General features: G+C 38.8%; 1 protein-coding gene and 1 long non-coding RNA gene across 4 annotated transcripts in view; both read right to left on the reverse strand.

Annotated features, from left to right (window-relative positions):
- Positions 1-495: 495 nt before the first annotated feature.
- The window catches only part of scaf11.S (SR-related CTD-associated factor 11 S homeolog), a 51,277-nt gene continuing 32,221 nt past the window's right edge, over positions 496-19,551 (reverse strand). For 2 of the 3 annotated variants that reach the window (XM_018253973.2, XM_018253974.2), the window contains exons 9-15: positions 19,015-19,113; positions 17,161-17,267; positions 11,992-15,657; positions 4,271-4,617; positions 3,667-3,867; positions 2,592-2,711; positions 496-1,190 (exon numbers count right to left, since the gene is read on the reverse strand). In XM_018253973.2, coding sequence (XP_018109462.1) covers positions 1,089-1,190; positions 2,592-2,711; positions 3,667-3,867; positions 4,271-4,617; positions 11,992-15,657; positions 17,161-17,267; positions 19,015-19,113 — 4,642 coding nt within the window. In that variant the 3' untranslated portion in view covers positions 496-1,088. The remainder of the gene's footprint in view (positions 1,191-2,591; positions 2,712-3,666; positions 3,868-4,270; positions 4,618-11,991; positions 15,658-17,160; positions 17,268-19,014; positions 19,114-19,551) is intronic. The other variant, XM_018253975.2, reaches the window with a different exon arrangement.
- LOC121402190 lies at positions 5,058-6,612 on the reverse strand. The gene is made up of 2 exons (XR_005966672.1): positions 5,695-6,612; positions 5,058-5,532 (listed from the first exon to the last, which is right to left on the reverse strand). It is a non-coding gene; the product is annotated as an uncharacterized LOC121402190 (long non-coding RNA).

The following is a 19,551-nucleotide window of genomic DNA, read 5'->3' on the forward strand; positions in this document are numbered from 1 at the left end:
GCTGGCAGTAAAGGGGTTAACCCAATCAGTTCTACAAATGCTATTCTGCCCTTCCTACTAACTATACTGGACGAAATGAGTTTTTAAAGTTTTACAATTCTATTTTTTAAATATATGTGCAGAAAAGTTGTCGGAGCATCCTTGTGCTGTGTGTGTCTTTTACTAGGGCTAGTAAGTGTGTACCAGTTGTTCTCCATGCTAGCTCAGGACTAACCCTTGCATATCATTGCAAGGGGAATAAGTAGCATATAGGTGCCTGCAAGAAAACCAGGTTAGTAACAATTATGGGATTTATATTACAAAGGTGGAAAGATGACAGGACAGTAAAGGTCCAAAACTACCCTATAATTTAAAACATAGATAAATATATCTTTCATCAATATAAATGGATTGTAATTGGAATGACTTTCAAAGGCATAAGGATATTTCTTCTCAGTACTGTAATATAACAGTCATGTTAAAAAAAAATAAAAAACACATACACAAAAAACCAAATAAGCAGCATAGTATTTATTTGGTGTTGCCATAGGTGGTGCCCATCTTAAAAAAATATATATATTTATTGGACACAGCTTTGCTGTAGCATACTGTTATTCTGAAAGTTTATTTCTCTATCATGATTCAGACAATTTAATACATCATTTACACTGAAAGTTCAGTGTGTCCAGTTAAGCTCGAAATGAGTCCAGAAAAAAAACATCACTAAAATAAGAGAAAAACCACAATCAAGGTGAGTCACGTGATCAGAAATTTTATCCAAACAGATTACATGTACTGTACATACAGTACCTGGTTGAGAACCAAGTATCAAGACACATCTCTAATTTTACACACAATTAAGTCAAAATGCTGTACATCCTTATTAAACCATATATCTTTGCTAGTAAAAACAAAATGCATCGGGGGGGGTGAAGGGAAAGATCTCTAAATGTAATCAAACATTCCTACACTGAAAATTTATTTTATCAAAACCTGATTCCAATGACGGCTGTGAACAATTCCGATGAGACACTGAAATTGCACTTTCACAATTATATTGGACATTTGATTCTCATGATTGAAGGGATAATCCGCTTTAAAGTGTTTCATCAGTCCCCTTTTTTCCGAGAATGTTTGTACTTGTCTACATAAGCCTTTATAAGATTCGCAACTTTAGATGAATCCACTTCTCCACTCTTACTGTGGCAAACCTGAAAACCCAGATGATAAATCATACAAGGCATAAATTATATATATATATATATATATATATATATATATATATATATATATATATATATATATATATATATATATATATAAAAACATTATAAAGTAATGTGTTTTACAGTGCTTTTCATCAGGCAAAAGTATAATGAATATTTTCCAATACATCTGTCTGATCACCATTATATGCGAGTTTGCTTAAAGGGATTCTCAAAACGCATGAGTTAATAGTGCTGCTCCAGCAGAATTCTGCACTGAAATCCATTTCTCAAAAGAGCAAACAGATTTTTTTATATTCAATTTTGAAATCTGACATGGGGCTAGACATATTGTCAATTTCCCAGCTGCCCCAGTCACGTGAATTGTGCTCTGATAAACTTCAGTCACTCTTTACTGCTGTACTGCAAGTTGGAGTCATATCAGCCTCCTCCCTCCCCCCCAGCAGCCTAACAGAACAATGGGAAGGTATCGAGATAGCAGCTCCCTAACACAAGATAACAGCTGCCTGGAAGATCTAAGAACAGCACTCAATAGTAAAATCCAAGTCCCACTGAGACTGATTCAGTTACATTAAGTAGGAGAAATAGCAGCCTGCCAGAAAGTAGTTCCATCCTAAAGTGCTGGCACAAGTCACATGACATGGGGCAGCTGGGAAATTGACAAAATGTCTAGCCCCATGTCAGATTTCAAAATTGAATATAAAAAAATCTGTTCGCTCTTTTGAGAAATGGATTTCAGTGCAGAATTCTGCTGGAGCAGCACTATTAACTGATGTGTTTTGAAAAAAACATGTTTTTCCATGACAGTATCCCTTTAAGTATGCAAATCACACATATTTCTCAGTTAAAACAACTGAAATTTTGGTTCTAAACAAGAATATGAAGCCAGTATCACTTTAGCACTTCCTGGTCCTGCAGAGCATAAGAAGGGCTGTTAATACAAATTACCAATCCACAAAATGAGCTGCTCAAAGGCTGCTGCTTAGAAAAGGGAGGGGTGTGTTCGATAGAGCTGCCAAGTTTATAAACAAAGGGGGGAGGGGAAGGGCAGTTAAAAAATAGTAAGTAACTTTTTCTTAAATTTAAACCAATAGGCAGAATGTAATTTCAACGCAAGTCCAATTTATTAAACATTTATACATTCTTAAAGCTTTCCACAGCTTTAGTTTTCCACAAGCCAAATCATTTCAAGTGTTGGTTTAGCAGAGTGAACCAATACTTCCTACCAAATACTTTTTTACCCAAAGCCAGACATATTTTTTACTATATTATATTTGTATTTATATATTTTACTTACCTGAAGGTTGTCCAACTGCAGACATTAGGGCTAAGAGCGCCACAGAACTAAGTACGACAATTTTCACTGTATGGAAAACACAGACCTACCTTATCAACTGCTTTCTTTACAATCTCCTTGTATTCCTCTTTTGTTATATCTTTGTTTTGATAAAATGGTTTTATGGCTATTTTGACTTCCTGTGCTGCTCTTTCTTGTATGTGCACTCTCTATAATCAAATAAAACAGGCAATTAAAAACAATTTGAATTTATGGACAGATTTTTAATAATTAATATGGCACCAAAACATTGTAAACATGTCGAGCATTAGGAGTCATTTGTTAAAGGACCCATATGGTGGGCCAAAATTGTCTAATCTGATTTATACTAGAGGTAGGTCCAATTTCCAACCTTACTGGATGATTGTAAACTCTATACCTATACCTACAAGTCTACTATATCTAGTAATAGTTCAAAAGATAGATACAATAAATGAAAGGGGAACTAAACACGGTCATCATCAAGAAAACTTAAAAAAAGATATTTTTTTATTGGCAGTTTTATACCCCATCTCTGACAACTCCTGCCATATTCTTTAATCTAACAAGCTACCAATCAGCAATAGAATGGAGTATAAATGTGTCCAGAGATGCTTCCTATATCAGTAATTAACCCTCTGGCTAGACAAAAAAAAGAAGGGGGCCTCCATGTTTGTATCTTATGCTCAATTTATGAGAATAATCGATGTATTCTTTAAACAATATTGTAAAGTTATCCTTTATCTCTGTATGTTGAAGATGAAACCAAAAATAAAAAACTGAAAAAAATAAAGCAATAAAATAGAGTTGCCTGATGCCGCCAATATAATGTAGAAGATAACTCAGCAGAGCAGACCACCTGACATCTGAAAAAACAGCATAAGCTGACCCCTACACGTGAAAATAGGGCAAACAAAACAGAACGCTCACTCATTAATGACCCAGTCAGCCCTTTGAGGGGTGGACAGTTTCCGGCCAAGCTGTAATGCTATTTGCTAGGCCACTCACAACCCCACTTAAAATAAACAGGAGCGCAAGTAACGCATTTTCATTCAATAAACAAACTTTGGGACTAACCAGTCTAACATTATCTTACTGTGGGTTATCAGTCCAAGATGTTAATGGTGCCAAGACACAATTAATTACCTTTTGCTTGTTGGAGCTATCTGCAATGGCTTCCGCCGTTATGCTTTCTTTTCTTGCAGAGAATTTTACTGGATGACTGGAGGTTGCAACACTACCTGAATTTGGTCCCAGGATATTTCCAGCAATGCCTTGGGATGCTGTGGGAGCAGGCAAGAGCGGTGCACTCATGTTACTACTTACATGTGAGGCACTGGCATTCACCTGTCATCAAAAAAAACAAAACACGTTTATAGGTTGCTTAAAATTACATGTTCCAGTGTTGGGACATTTTGGGAACAACTCTTATATTTCACAGCAGAGACATTTTAAGGCTGGTCTAAAAGGGTTGGCCTTTGTTGATACAAAATATCCCTATTTTATTGATCTTCTGAAACACTAAGCCAAATTGCCTCTGCATAAAAACTATATATACACACACACAAACACCCCCCCCCCCAACATTTCGTGAGCCTTCGTCAGGGAAAAATACACAGTGCACAAACATACATTTAAATAGCGCTAAAAGGCGCCAAAAGGACTCTTTAGGCACCTGCCATTCTTCATTAGTGTGTAAATATATACACACACACACACACACAAACACACACACACATTAAAAGCTTACCTGCAAGTGTTTTCCATCTTGCTGTGAAGCAATGTAGTTAAGTTGTTGTGTTGGTGGTGGAGGAGGTGGAGGAGGAGGCAGTCCCTGAGGAACTGTGTTAGGAACAGCCACTTGAACGATAGGCAGCCCAGGGTGTAGATGCATTGGTAGTTGAGGAATATTAAATGGATTGTGTTGGATGTTTACCATGGGAGGATGGATGCCCACAGGATATGGGAAAATATTCATAGGCTGCTGAGGAGGTGGATTCATTAGTTGCTGCACTACATTCACTTGAGGCTGTACAACATTTACAGGGACTTGGGATGCATCTACTTGCTGACTTTCTGTCTCTTTAATGGTTTGATCTATGTGGAGATTCAGAAATAAAAACAAATATAGAAATTTAGCTTTTAGGTAGCTCAGCAGCTATTTCCAGCAAGAGGCCAGGCTATGGACAAAAACATGATACTGAAAGTGGAGGACTGAAAGCCGACATAATAAAGCACTTTAAATAAAGGCAGATAAAACCCATGTAATCTTTGTCCAGACGTCATGGGAAACATTTTTTTCCCCAAAATGAATCAGTTAATAGTGCTGCTCCAGCAGAATTCTGCACTGAAATCCATTTCTCAAAAGAGCAAACAGATTTTTTTATATTCAATTTTGAAATCTGACATGGGGCTAGGCATATTGTCAATTTCCCAGCTGCCCCAAGTCATGTGACTTGTGCGCTGATAAACGTCAATCACTCTTTACTGCTGTACTGCAAGTTAAGGTGAAGAAGAATTTCACCGGCACACAGGAATTGTAGTAGCAGGGCAAGCCCTTGCAATTTTATTATGCAGTAGTGCAACGTTTCGGGGTCACGCCCCTTTGTCAAGCATAGTGTGGACAAGTGCAGACATGATTTAAAGGGTGTGCAATTAACAAATTAGCATATTTAACAAGCATTGCTGTGAAAAAAGTACTTTGCATTGAAAAAGATTTTTACATATCAAGATGCCATTTAAAATGCAATGTTAAAGTGAAAAAATATGCATCCAGGTGCCAATTAACAATACACTGATATAAAATTTCATAGTGGAAAATGCAGTTAAAAAGGACAATGTTAAAAGATATTGCAGTAAAAACCTGTTTAGTAGAAAAATTTAGTGAAAATATTTTTATCAAAAATGCCCATCAAAAAGAACATAATAAAAGATCAGTTAAAGTCCATAAGTGGTAGTCCTTTATTTTGACTTCACGTAGTGCTGGAAGTGATGAAATATAAAGGTGAATATCTAAGAGAAAATTTTTTTAAAAAAACAATATGGCAACACAAAGGCCATGAAAAAAAAGTTAAAATTGTGACAGCTAGACAGATTCGATTAAAAGAGTAACAAATACTTAAAATAAGATAACCCTGCCTCCTAAAGGGATGGGGAAAAAAAAGGACACTTTACCTGTCCCTGAAGGGATCTCATAACAAAGTTTTTATCTGAAAGGAGAAGGAATAGCATTAGTATATATTTCTACCATTCCATAATTTTATAAATAACACGACATATTGTACTCCTCGTTAAGCCCCTTCGGGGCCCTGCTTTGCAATGCCCAGATCCAATAGCACTCCCTTTGTAGTAGAGCTCTTTTGATATCTTGGCCCTGTTTACACATAACTTTTTCTAACACCTGCCAGCGGAGCTGCGCCACCCTGTGGCCATGTGTGAAAAAGTGTTTGGCTAGAAGGGTTTCTCGTTTAGTTTTAACCAACTCCTTTTCTTTATCCGTAGTAGTTGCTTGTGTCCCTAAAGTTGTTTGACCAACGGCAGGTAGTTGATAATTCCTGATTGTGGACTTATGTTCATATAATCTTGTTTTAATGGATCTGGATGTCTGGCCCACATAGGCCAGACCACAGGGGCATTTCAGGCAATAGATCACATTGCTGGTGTCACAGGTGAAAAAACCTTTAATCGAATGTTTAGAACCTTGCAAAGGATGTGTGACATACTCCCCAGGGATAATCCCACTGCAGTGTCCACAATTCCGTTTTGAGTTTACATCAAAAGTGGAAATAAACGGTATTCTAGGGGATTTGCGTGTTTCAACCATCTTTTTCTCTAGTAACTGTTGTCTAGGAATAGCCCGCACCTCTTGTCTGTGTTTCTCTAGGGTACCTTCCTCGTATCCTTTAGCCAAGAACTTTTCAATCATCTGTGCAGAAGCATTATCATATAATTCCTCAGTGGTTGCTATGCGCCTGACCCGTAGCAACTGGCTCCGGGGCAAGCCCTTAAACAAACCAGGAGGATGATATGATGTGGGCCGCAATAAGTTATTTCTATCCGTTGGTTTGGATATTCCCCTAGAATACCGTTTATTTCCACTTTTGATGTAAACTCAAAACGGTGCCGTAAGATCGTACTTAAGTATTGGGGACTTCTTGGCACTGATCCGAGGTATGGTAAGCTGTTTCAGGCTCCTCCGCTATTCTCTTACCGGCGGGGGAAAAATGTGGGTGATTTGGTGAAAACGAAACCTAAGTGTAACCTAAACAACCAACAGCCTATGAGATCACACGGCACTTTCCCCTGCAGGAATTGTGGACACTGCAGTGGGATTATCCCTGGGGAGTATGTCACACATCCTTTGCAAGGTTCTAAACATTCGATTAAAGGTTTTTTCACCTGTGACACCAGCAATGTGATCTATTGCCTGAAATGCCCCTGTGGTCTGGCCTATGTGGGCCAGACATCCAGATCCATTAAAACAAGATTATATGAACATAAGTCCACAATCAGGAATTATCAACTACCTGCCGTTGGTCAAACAACTTTAGGGACACAAGCAACTACTACGGATAAAGAAAAGGAGTTGGTTAAAACTAAACGAGAAACCCTTCTAGCCAAACACTTTTTCACACATGGCCACAGGGTGGCGCAGCTCCGCTGGCAGGTGTTAGAAAAAGTTATGTGTAAACAGGGCCAAGATATCAAAAGAGCTCTACTACAAAGGGAGTGCTATTGGATCTGGGCATTGCAAAGCAGGGCCCCGAAGGGGCTTAACGAGGAGTACAATATGTCGTGTTATTTATAAAATTATGGAATGGTAGAAATATATACTAATGCTATTCCTTCTCCTTTCAGATAAAAACTTTGTTATGAGATCCCTTCAGGGACAGGTAAAGTGTCCTTTTTTTCCCCCATCCCTTTAGGAGGCAGGGTTATCTTATTTTAAGTATTTGTTACTCTTTTAATCGAATCTGTCTAGCTGTCACAATTTTAACTTTTTTTTCATGGCCTTTGTGTTGCCATATTGTTTTTTTAAAAAAATTTTCTCTTAGATATTCACCTTTATATTTCATCACTTCCAGCACTACGTGAAGTCAAAATAAAGGACTACCACTTATGGACTTTAACTGATCTTTTATTATGTTCTTTTTGATGGGCATTTTTGATAAAAATATTTTCACTAAATTTTTCTACTAAACAGGTTTTTACTGCAATATCTTTTAACATTGTCCTTTTTAACTGCATTTTCCACTATGAAATTTTATATCAGTGTATTGTTAATTGGCACCTGGATGCATATTTTTTCACTTTAACATTGCATTTTAAATGGCATCTTGATACCGTATATACTCGAGTATAAGCCGAGTTTTTCAGCAGCCAAAATAAGCTGAAAAAGTCTACCTCGGCTTATACTCGGGTCATTACGGTACCTAGTTGATTCACGCGACGTTCCCCCGGCAGCTCGCACACTTCCTGATTATGCGCATCATCACTCCGCCGTCAGCCGCACGTCAGGGAAGGGCGGATCATTTACGGTAGCTTGTTTGATTGCGTGTTTTGGCTCGTACCCCTGCAGGGCAAATAATAACAGCAAGCCCCATCATGTTGCTGTGCAGTGTCAATGCAGCTGCAAGGAACACTTTATGCTGCGCAATGAGGGAGCTGCCTTATTAAAAAGGGAATGACAGGCAACAAAAGTGTATCTACTAAGGAGCGTATAAGCCAATGATTTTCTGCTGGATTCATTGCAGTCATCTCCTGGAAAGCCTACACCGTGCCCTCATCTCCCTCCCTTTCCTCTACTGCATGGATGTAAGTTATTCCCCTTATTGTATTCTCCCTTGCTGTGAACTGCTGGAGCAGGCATCCTCACCCTATGGCCTATATGTACTACAACTCCCAGCACTGTGTAATCTGTCTGTGCCACTGCTTTGGCCTCAGTCTTTTGGGCTGTGTGTAGAATAAAGTGCATGGAATTGCTATTTAAATATATATGGAGAGGACTGCTTGTTTTTTCATATGGAGCATGGGATGAAAATTACCAGTAGCTGCTGCATTTCTCACCCTCGGCTTATACAAGAGTCAATAAGTTTTCCCAGTTTTTGTAGGTAAAATTAGGTACCTCGGCTTATACTCGGGTCGGCTTATACACGAGTATATACGGTATGTAAAAATCTTTTTCAATGCAAAGTACTTTTTTCACAGCAATGCTTGTTAAATATGCTAATTTGTTAATTGCACACCCTTTAAATCATGTCTGCACTTGTCCACACTATGCTTGACAAAGGGGCGTGACCCCGAAACGTTGCACTACTGCATAATAAAATTGCAAGGGCTTGCCCTGCTACTATAATTCCTGTGTGCCGGTGAAATTCTTCTTACCCTTGTTGTGAGGCTGCCGATTCCTCTATCACTGGGCACCAGGATAAGAACCTTTGGGAGTGTGTGGTGTGCGGCTTCTCCATATTCTATTGCAAGTTAAGGTGGCCATACACGGGCCGATAAAAGCTGCCGACAGACCGAGTCGGCAGCTTATTGGCCCGTGTATGGGGGCCCCCCGACGGGCTTCCCCGATCGAGATCTGGCCGAAAGTCGGCCAGATCTCGATCGGATGGGGTTAAAAATCCCGTCGGATCGCGGCCGCATCTGTTCGTTGATGCGGTCCCGCGATCCGACCGCCCGTTTGCGAACGTGAAGGATCCGATCGTTGGGCCCTAGGGCCCACGATCGGATCAGCCCGATATTGCCCACCTCAAGGTGGGCATATCGGAGGGAGATCCGCTCGTTTGGCGACATCGCCAAACGAGCGGATCTATCCGTGTATGGCCACCTTTAGAGTGCTATCGACCCCTCCCTTTCCCCCCAGCAGCCAAACAAAAGAACAATGGGAAGGTAACCAGATAGCAGCTCCCTAACACAAGATAACAGCTGCCTGGTAGATCTAAGAACAGCACTCAATAGTAAAAACCCATGTCCCACTGATTCAGTTATATTAAGTAGGAGAAATAGCAGCCTGCCAGAAAGTAGTTCCATCCTAAAGTGCAGGCACAAGTCACATGACTGGGGCAAATTGTCAATATGCCTAGCCCCATGTCAGATTTCAAAATTGAATATAAAAAAATCTGTTTGCTCTTTTGAGAAATGGATTTCAGTGCAGAATTCTGCTGGAGTAGCACTATTAACTGATGCGTTTTGGGGAAAAACATTTTTCCCATGACAGGATCCCTTTTTAAGGGATTCAAAAACAGACAATTTGTTAAGTCGAGAACTAGAAATATGCACTCAATGGGCTGATGTGAATGACCAACTGGTTCTTTTCTTATGTCAGATTCCATGTTTTTAGGCATATGGCTGATTTAACAATGAAAAAGGAAGACAAACAAGACAAAGTAGAGTAAAGAGAAAATGACTTGCATGACTGTGGATACCATAGGGTTTAGATTTCTTGACTGATATAATCTACAAGTTATGATTACAGAAACACAGCACAGCATGGCAAGATCAAAGAGCCCTGACACTAAATAATATTACATGGTGCTTAGCACTACAAAAAAATTCTAGCACTGAAGCTATTGCCTGACAAAGCCCACACTGCAAATGTAATAGCCTTTTTGAAGGTGAAAAAAAAGATAGTAGTTGAAGAATCAAACTAAACCAATGCAAGCGCAAAACACAAAGGACAAACAACCTTGTGTGCAGTTAATAGCCATTCACCAAGCCTTATTGCAAAATACTAGGTGTTACCACTTTTATAAATGAGGTGCATGTAAACATTACAGGGCACGTACAACAGACTTACAAGGGGCATGACTGGAAAAACTAATTTCAGTCTGCTTTGGTAAATGGGAACATACTGCATTGTGGAGATTTGCATGCACTTTTGTGCACTGCACTTGCATTAGTGAACGAGCTTTTGAATTCAATCTAAGTAAAGCGAAAAGGTACCTATCACTGAATGTGGTTAAATGTTATGCTCCTAATACAGGGCATAGTAAAATGTTAGAGAATAATAGGTGGGGAAATAGTACTACTGTTAGGTGGCAGCCAGAGGGGGTTGGCAGGTGCCAGTTGGGTGTAGTTTGCCCAAATGAACTGCCAATAGTCCCTACTGCATACTGTAATACCTACAGATCCCAGAGATCCTTTTTATGAAATTTGGGCGAATAAGCAATATTGTGCCAAAAGCTTGCCTTAGTTCTCAGTCTTGGTCACGTGACCGCCTCAGTCCTTTTAGAAACTACAAAAATCAAAAATGCTGTCCCCCCAATTTCCTTGAATGGGTAACACACTGGGGATCATTCTGTCCATATCACGGTTGGTTCCTAATGCATTCATAGGATTTCCACTAATTGTACTGCTTCCATACATTTAGGGCTACATCCTGCTTATTACAACTATGGATGTGTTCAGAATAAAAGCAGTCTGACATCACTAACCTCCTCAATCACTGTTTTTGGTAGAAATTATATTTCTACATGGCAAATAATTTACTAGTAGACGTAGTAGATTAATAGAAAACCAACAGATAACAGTTATGACATGCATGCTGCTGATTCTGTGTCATTGAATCATTAATTGAGGCTTGTTCCAAATAATAGCAGTGTGGAGTTCAATTAGTGAGGTCATTCATTTTGTGAAAAAACAGGTGTCAAGAAGGAAGGCAGGCAGCATATGCATGCTGGTTATAGTGCATTCCTCTCTGTAAAATGGGTCATTCCAGACATTGTTCAGCACAGCACAGGGAAAAACGTATAAAGAAGCGCAGAAAATGCTCAGCTAAAATGTTCTCAAATGCTTTAAGATGGCAACCAATGGATAGAATAGCCAAAATGGCTCAGCCAATGATCAGCTGCAGGGAGATCAAAGAAGGTGTAAAGTTACCTGTGAGTACTGTCACAATAAGAAGATGCCTATGTGAAGCCAAGCTATTGGCAAGAGGCCCCACGCAAAGGCCCATTGTTGAAAAAAATAAATAAAGACATGCTGAAGAGGTTACAATTGCCTAAGAAGACATTGACTGGTCTAAAGAGAAATGGCACAACATTTTGTGGACTGACGAAAAAAAAAAAAGATTGTTCTTTTTGGGACTAGGGGCCTCAGTTTGTCAGATGACCCCCAAACACTGAATTCAAGCCAAAGTACAGTGTGAAGACAGTGAAACATGGTGGCACAAGCATCATGATATGGGATGTTTCTCATACTATTTTTCAAACAGCCTAATATTCCATTTTCTTCACTTTCTGTAAAGGAATAATACAAATTTGATAATTTTTGGTTTGGAATAGAATGTGCAGTGTTCCCAATGCTTTTGCATGTATGGAAATAAAAGCTATTATAAGGATTTTGAGCAGTATGAGCAATATACTATAGAAAAATAGAGTCAGCTGAAACATTCTGTTAGGGAGTTAAACGCCTGTGATCCCACACAAACACACATTAGTGGATTATAAACAGAAGAACTATACTTGCCTTGATCCTGAGACACTTCTTGTCTTGACCACCCTGACTGAGGGCCTGCATTGTTTTTCCCCCTCTTCGAATAGTAACTCTGAACATCAGCTGGTAATGTTTTCCTCACAGCCCAGCTTGATGCAGATGACCATCCAGAGCGGTCTGCAGGTGGATTGGGTGGTTCTTGTTCATATTTGGGCCTAAAATTTCTATTATCAGTTAAACCAGAAGGATCAGGCCCAAAATATTGAGAATTTCCTGAAAAAGGCGGTCGATCATTCCATCGATTTTCATTTTGGTCACCAAAGCTTATTCCACCACGGAACCCACCTCTACCACGTCCTCCGCGACCTCTAGGTGCCCTCCATTCTGAGTTTGCATTTCTATTCCATGAATCCCCTGAATGGTACTGGTTATCAGACCAGGACGATCCCCTATTATAGCCTCTAGATCGGTTCGCTCCTCTTCCTCTTTTTTCAATGGATGTATTATTTTCTGCATTCCAATCTGGATAATTATTTTTATTTCCAGGATACTGCTCAGATCTCTCTCTGTTTATATTATGCTTTTCATTTCTAAATTGTTCATTTGGTACATCTGGCTCGTATGGCCAGCAATGGTTGTCTGGCCTCTCAGGCTCATTCTTCCAGAAATTACTGCGATTATTATCAGGTTCATTCCATCGGAAATGATCACTAGACTTCTCATGCTCATTCCTCCAGAAGCTTTTGCCGGGCCTTTCAGGGTCACTCTTTTGGAAATGATTTCCAGGCTTTTCTGGTTCACTGTGGTGAAAAATGTTGGCCTTTTCTGATTCATTGCACTGGATGGATTCACTTTGCTGCTCAGGCTCAGTTTGCCAGAAAGAATTGTTGGGTTTCTTAGGCTCCTGCTGGGAACAGTTATTGGGTTTCTCAGGTTCCTTCTGTTGAAAAGGAATAGAGGGCCTATCAGACTCATCCTGCTGGAGATTCTCATTCTGTAGGATATGTTCACTGGGTTTCTGTGGTTCATTGTGCATTAAATGTTTGGAGACATTTTCAAGCTCTTTTAGTGGCGAATGGTCACTGGGTACTTCTGCCTCATTTTTGGGAAACTTATTATTTTGTTCAAATCCCTTCAGTTGAAAATTGTCGCCAGTCTTCTCAGACTCATTTCTCCGGGAAAGATCACTGTGCTTATCGGCTTCATTCAACCTTTTTTCTGTCTCACTTCGATGCAAGTGCTCAGACTTTGCTTGCTCATTCCGTCGTGAATATTCATTTGACTTATACTGCTCATTCCGCCTTGAATGCTCAACAGATTTTTCATTATCACTTCTTCTGTATCTTTCATGTCCTCTAGAACCTCTCCAGTTTTCATGTGACCGCCTGTCTTTCCAGTGTGGAGAATGGCTATCATTGTTTCGATCAGGTGCAGAAAATCGGTTTTTAGTTCTGGGACGTGATCCAGAACGTGAACGACTTTTAGATCTGGACCTAGACTGTCTCCTATGTCTACGGTCTCTACTTCGACCTTTCCACTGTCCACCTCGGTCTCGATCTCTGTCCCTACTGTGTGTTCTAGACCTCCTTTTAGCTGGAGAGTCCCTTACTTTAGATCTTGAACGAGATCTTGGTCTATCTTTAATATCGGTTTTACTAGGAGACCATGTTGTTGACGGAGAGTGAAACCTAGATTTTCTTGTTCGGGTTTCTCTTTTAAGCTTTTCATTAACTTCTTTTGATTCTGAGTTTGGAACATTACTTTTATCTTCTTTTTCAGACACCTGAGAATCCGATTCAGATTTTAGAGTTTCCTTGTCCATAACTTCTTGCATACTGTCAATTTCACTTTGTTTTTTATCACTATTAACAAAATCGGAAGCAGATTTATCATCTTTACAAACATTTCCTTGCTCAGGATTAAGATCTGACTTATCACCATTCTCATTAACACTCAAGAGTAATTTGTGAGCCTCTAAATCAGCACCTGTGTTTATAGTGCTTTCCAAATTTTCATGCATTATATTACCATTTTCCATATCAACATTTACTTGCTTTTCACAGCCATCCACTTCGACATGCATTTGTGAAAAGGCAACAGTTGATTGTACAGGAAGCTCAGTTACCTTATTAGAAACAAAGTTAGGTTTGTCTTTATTTTCTTGTGGTGAATTTGCTGAACTAGCTTCTTTCCCAAAGCATTCTTTATGTTCTAAAAAGCCACTTGCTGTGTCATCATCTCCTGGTTTTGTTGGTAACATTTCCTGAAGCAAAGATTCACTACAATTTTGCATTTCAGGAACAGAAGATTCAAAAGTTTCTTCTAATTCAACAGATTGTTCAGTCACAGAATGAGTTTCCTTTGACAAAATATTTCCAAAATTACCAACTTCAGATTGTCCTTGTTTTTCTGAAGCAGGATGATATAGAGATCCCTGACCTGTCTGTGATACAACAATGCTTTCTAATGAAGGAGGAATGTTATAGCCATTTTGTGAAACAAGGCAATCACTGGGTTTGATTACTATGGAATGGCTATCACTGACTGATGAAGATCCATCAGAATTCTCTTTTTTACATTGCAATCCATCTTCTTCATTTTCCTCAGGCTCATTGAACTTTTCTATTGTCATGAATGGTAAAGTTGTTGCATTTTCAGATCCATCAGAATTCTCTTTTTTACACTGCAATCCACCTTCCTCATTTTCCTCAGGTTCACTGAACTTTTCTATTGTCATGCATGGTAAAACTGTTGCATTTTCAGACTCCAGAAGAGTATCAGAATCAGAAGAAGATGCAGAATGTAATGTATGCTCCATATCTTTCCCCTCAGATTGTTCTGATACAAAATCTGTACTCACTAAATTCTTTGGCTTCTCTATTCCTACAGTGCCAGGATTATGGTTTCCCTCCAAATGCAGCAGTTCAGGACACAAACCAGTATCCTCTTGAGCATCTAGTAGTTTTGGAGAAACAGACTGTGACAATACAATTTGCTCTGCAGGTGGTGAGCAATCTGTTTCAGCACCTATATGTTGTCCATTGTTTAACCCAGGAGATGCAATGTCTTTATTAAAATTGTCCTCCTTTTCAAAGTCAGGTGAATATTGAATTTTATCAGAGGATTCTATTTGAGGAGAGAGAGGCAAATGTTGTTCATCAAAATGTTTGTCAGTATCAGAAACTGGTATATCTGAAGACTGTTCATCCATATGATGCTCACACATTTCAGCAACTTGATCAGCAGATGTATCTGTATCAGTGTGTCCCATTTCTGAAGAGCTTTCTCTTGATATCTTTGACTTCTTTTGATAACTTTGCTCGGATTCACTTTCGGAATTCTCCTTACTTTCATCAGATTCTTCCTGTGTGTGTTTGTTGGATCGAAGGCTTTTTCGAACCTGTAATCTTTTTTTCGATGATCTTTTTTGTTTAGGTGGAGACTTTACTACATTTTGTGATGACTCTGCATTTGTGGAGGAGCTGTTGCAGCCAGTAGCACTGTGATCAGAATTGCTAGATTTTGGAGAACTCTGAAGTTGACCGACTTCCTCAGTTTTGCTATTTCGTGTAGACCTTCTCCTTGTGCTTGACTGAACAGGCTTTTTCCTTGTCCCTCTAGTACTGGAAGCACCAGCTGCTCGCTTCTTTTCAGTGCCTTCTTGTGTGCCTGATTGAGCACAAGTTCTCTTTGAGAAATCTATTTGCAATGAAGAGAGAAAAGCAATCAATTGTATGTGGTACAAATTCATATAAACTTGGTTGTCAATTTAAAAGGTCTACATATAAATAAGATACAAACAGGAACCCAACAGTTCCTTAAGCATCTGTAAGGTACTCGAAGTACCTCTGCTTGTTACCCTGGGTCTGGGTATTACAACTGCCAGATATTAGATATATATCCCTAAACATAACTGCTTTTTGTTTATGCATACATGGCAACTTTATGAGCAGCCAGGGAAACCAATGCAGACTTACTTTAAGCCAGGAAAGCCTACATTTTAGCTAAAATACATCCCTTTTAAGTGATGTTATTCCATTAGGGAATATTGCAAATTTTACATTTCTACATAAAATGTAACTTTACAACATTAGAGAAAGAAAGAAGGCTGTGTTGCATTTAAATTTAAAAAATATGATTTTCAAGTTACAGTTTTAAAACGCTTCAATTAAGTGCCTTGAACAGTTGCTAAAATTGACACCCAGCTCAAGCACTACAGGTGATCATCCAAAATACCTTATGCAGACTAAGTGGCTACAAAGATAGATATACTGTGCATCGTGTCCAGAGAACTATTTCTGTTTCATACAATATTTACCTCAAGGCCTGTGAAGGTAAAGTCAGAAAAAGATAAACCTAAGCACTAAACAACTGTAAATGTATTTCTGCTACAAAGGGGGTGATTAATGCTGTTATCACGCATGATTGAATACATTTAAATTCAGACCCATTATTAATCTGGAAACTGGAGGGACAAGTAAATCAAATGTAATTGGGTCAAATTTGGCTATAACTGTGTGACCAAACGAACAGTCAGAAAACATGAGAACATATCTACTATCTGGTAAAACTCATTTACTGGGGCTGAATTTTGATAAGCATAATTCCAATTTGGTCTTTATTTATGTAGTTTGATGTGTATGTTTATTTTTACTGCAGCCACAGGGGAAACCCCTCTGAGCAAATTTTAAGTTGATGCAAATTTATTAGGCACCCCATGTGAACATAATCATCTTATACAATCTTGGTCAACACTCTTAATTTGTTAAATTTGCCCTGGCAAAGGGTACTATGACCCAATCACCGCCCTGCCCTCTACTGATGTTCCAGTGAACTTCTGCACTGCCATGAATAGAGAGCACTCACAGTAGAGTCAAAGGCTGAACCTTAACACAGAATTGCTTAGTGCAGGTCAAAACTAATTGTCGATTGGTAGATATTGGCAACTGCATCTGTACAATTTAGCACTTATGCTAATAAATAAGTCCTAAAGCCTTGCCTCAGCTGTAGTAATAAAAATTAATATGGGTTGATCAAGGGTGGAATAGCTCAAGTTTAGCTTCTCTAAACTCAGGTTATAGCGGACACGGAAAGACCTACACAACTAGTTCAGCACAAATCTGAAGGATATTTTAAGGGCAGAGTGGTCCTTCAACAATACAATGTAAATCCACATAATCACATTATCCACAATTACATTACCTTGATTTCTGGACGAGTAGTGATTTAATGGGAAGATATGGTCAAAAAAAGAAAATGAAGGCAGTGGAAGCATCATTGTTTCCATTTCAGTAGAAAGAGGTGCACTGCTAGAAAAAAAAAGGTTTTTCAATCATTTTGATTATTCAAAATGTACGCATCAAATAATTAATTATCCCTTGTGTACACAGCATACTATTTTTTTTTTCAGTCTAATGTGACCAGTCTACTGTGTAAAACAATCAAGGAAGAAATCCACAGGGACTACTCCTCTTCTGAATGTTAATAAAATGTACTTGCACTAAACAAATCAGTCAAAATGTTTAAATTTTTTTGCAATCCACAATCCCAGCAAGCAGGCAGGCACTATTTTGTGGAGGCTGCTATCATGGTTTTTATGAATGAATGAATGAATGAATGGCAGGTGCCCTTTAACCATAATGCATACAGCCCCATCATAGAGGAACATGGGGGATAAGATAAGATACTATGGGACTAGGCAAATATTTATGACAAAATTATAAATACCATTAAAGGCAATGTTATAATAAATGTGTTATAATAAGGCTTCGTTTCTAGCGTCAGTATTGCGTTAAATGAGAACTAAAGCTTAACTAAAGAAGAAGGCTAAAAATATTGCACATTATGTTTTGGGCTTGTATACCAGCGGCAAACACAACTCTTTAGTAGTAAAGATTTGTGTCTTCGGAGATGCCCTAGTAACCCCCCCATTTTCTCTTAATTTAATAATCAGCCTTGTCGCAGCAGCTTATATTACAGGACAACCTTATTTTCTGCTTCATAATTTGCGACAACCCCTAAACTTTACTTCTCAACAGCTGCTCAGAGTGTCACAGACAAATTCGCCGGCGGGTTGTCACTCTGATCGCTTCATTTTCCAAATCGTCCAAAGTTTCCTCGAGAGGCAACTTCGGAAAACTAAGTGCTCAGAGTGTCACCCTGCCGTCGATTTTCATTCTAGCCTGCGGGAAGGCAGTTCGGGGAGATCAGTAGCCCCGAAGAAGAAGAGATTTGTCGCCGTGCGATTAATCTCCCCGAATCTGCCTGTGTGTCTCTGCCCTTAAAGGGGCTGTTCAGCTTCCAAACACTTTTTTTCAATTCAGTTGTTTTCAGATTGTTCCCCAGAAATAAAAAGTCTTTCTTCAATTACTTTCCATTGTTTATTTTTTACTGTTTTTCCAAAATCTAAGTTGAATGTTTCTGTCTGTGGTGTTTGAGGCATCTCAGTAATTCAGGCGCAGACTCTAAACTGTTACAATTTTGCAACATTTAGATGTTACATTTCTCAGCAGCATCGCTGGACTATTAGCAACTATTGTATCAATTCTAACAGCTGCCTTTAATGAAAAAAGATTATGCTCAGCAGGGACAAAGATAAGAAATGTATAAACTAAATGTACCCATTTGGAACAGTTTACAGGGTCGGCGACCCCCCTCCCAGAGCTGCTTCAGAAGGTGAAAAATTATACTTTACGCTTCAATTAGAAAAACGGTCACACATAGAAAATAGAAAGTCATTGGAAAAAGTTGTTATTTCTGGTGCTCTACCTGAAAACAACTAGTTGTTTGAAGGTGAACGGCCCCTTTAAAGGTTTTTTTTTATTACTTTGAAAACTGTGCCACAGTTCTGTTAGGTTCTTCAGTGCTATTTTAACTACCAGTGTTCACACTTTAGATACGGCAGTGCCAGGTTCCTATAGGGCTGTACTGCATGTTTACTGGACAACAAGATCAAATAGAAATGGTACTAAAAGAAAGGATTCCAAGTCATGTAGGGGTGCCTGTACAGACCTTTAGGAATGGGCTACATCACATACAAACACATACATATCTTACCATTGGGTTTGCCAAGCTACAGCAGGTGTCCTTAAGTAACTTAGCTCATGTCTCTTCATTTGGATCAAACTAGTTTCAGAATCTTGTGGCGCATATGACCTGGAAGAAATTTCATACAGGACATTACTAAAAGCCAAACTAGAAATTAAAACATCTTTAATTTATTATTTTGGACCCAGAAATGAAGGTACAGGTACAACAGAAAAGATAATAACATCTAAAGTTAAATTTTTTTAACTTTTTTTTTTTTCCTTTCCCTATATATAGCACATTTGTATAAAAATTTTTAAATGGATTCTGTCACACAAAGCGTTTTTTTTTTTTTTTTTTTTTCAAAACATCAGTTAATATTGCTGCTCCAGTAGAATTCTGCACTGAAATCTGTTTTTCAAAAGCACAGATGTTTTATAATTAATTTTGAAATTTGACATTGGGATGGACATATTGTCCTTTATGTGACTCGATGCACGCTTTACTGCTGCACTGCAAGTTGGAGTGATGTGACCCCCACCCACTGAAGCCGAAAAGAACAATGGT

Source organism: Xenopus laevis, chromosome 3S (genome assembly GCF_017654675.1).
Source record: "Xenopus laevis strain J_2021 chromosome 3S, Xenopus_laevis_v10.1, whole genome shotgun sequence".
NCBI classification, from domain to species: Eukaryota; Metazoa; Chordata; class Amphibia; order Anura; family Pipidae; genus Xenopus; species Xenopus laevis.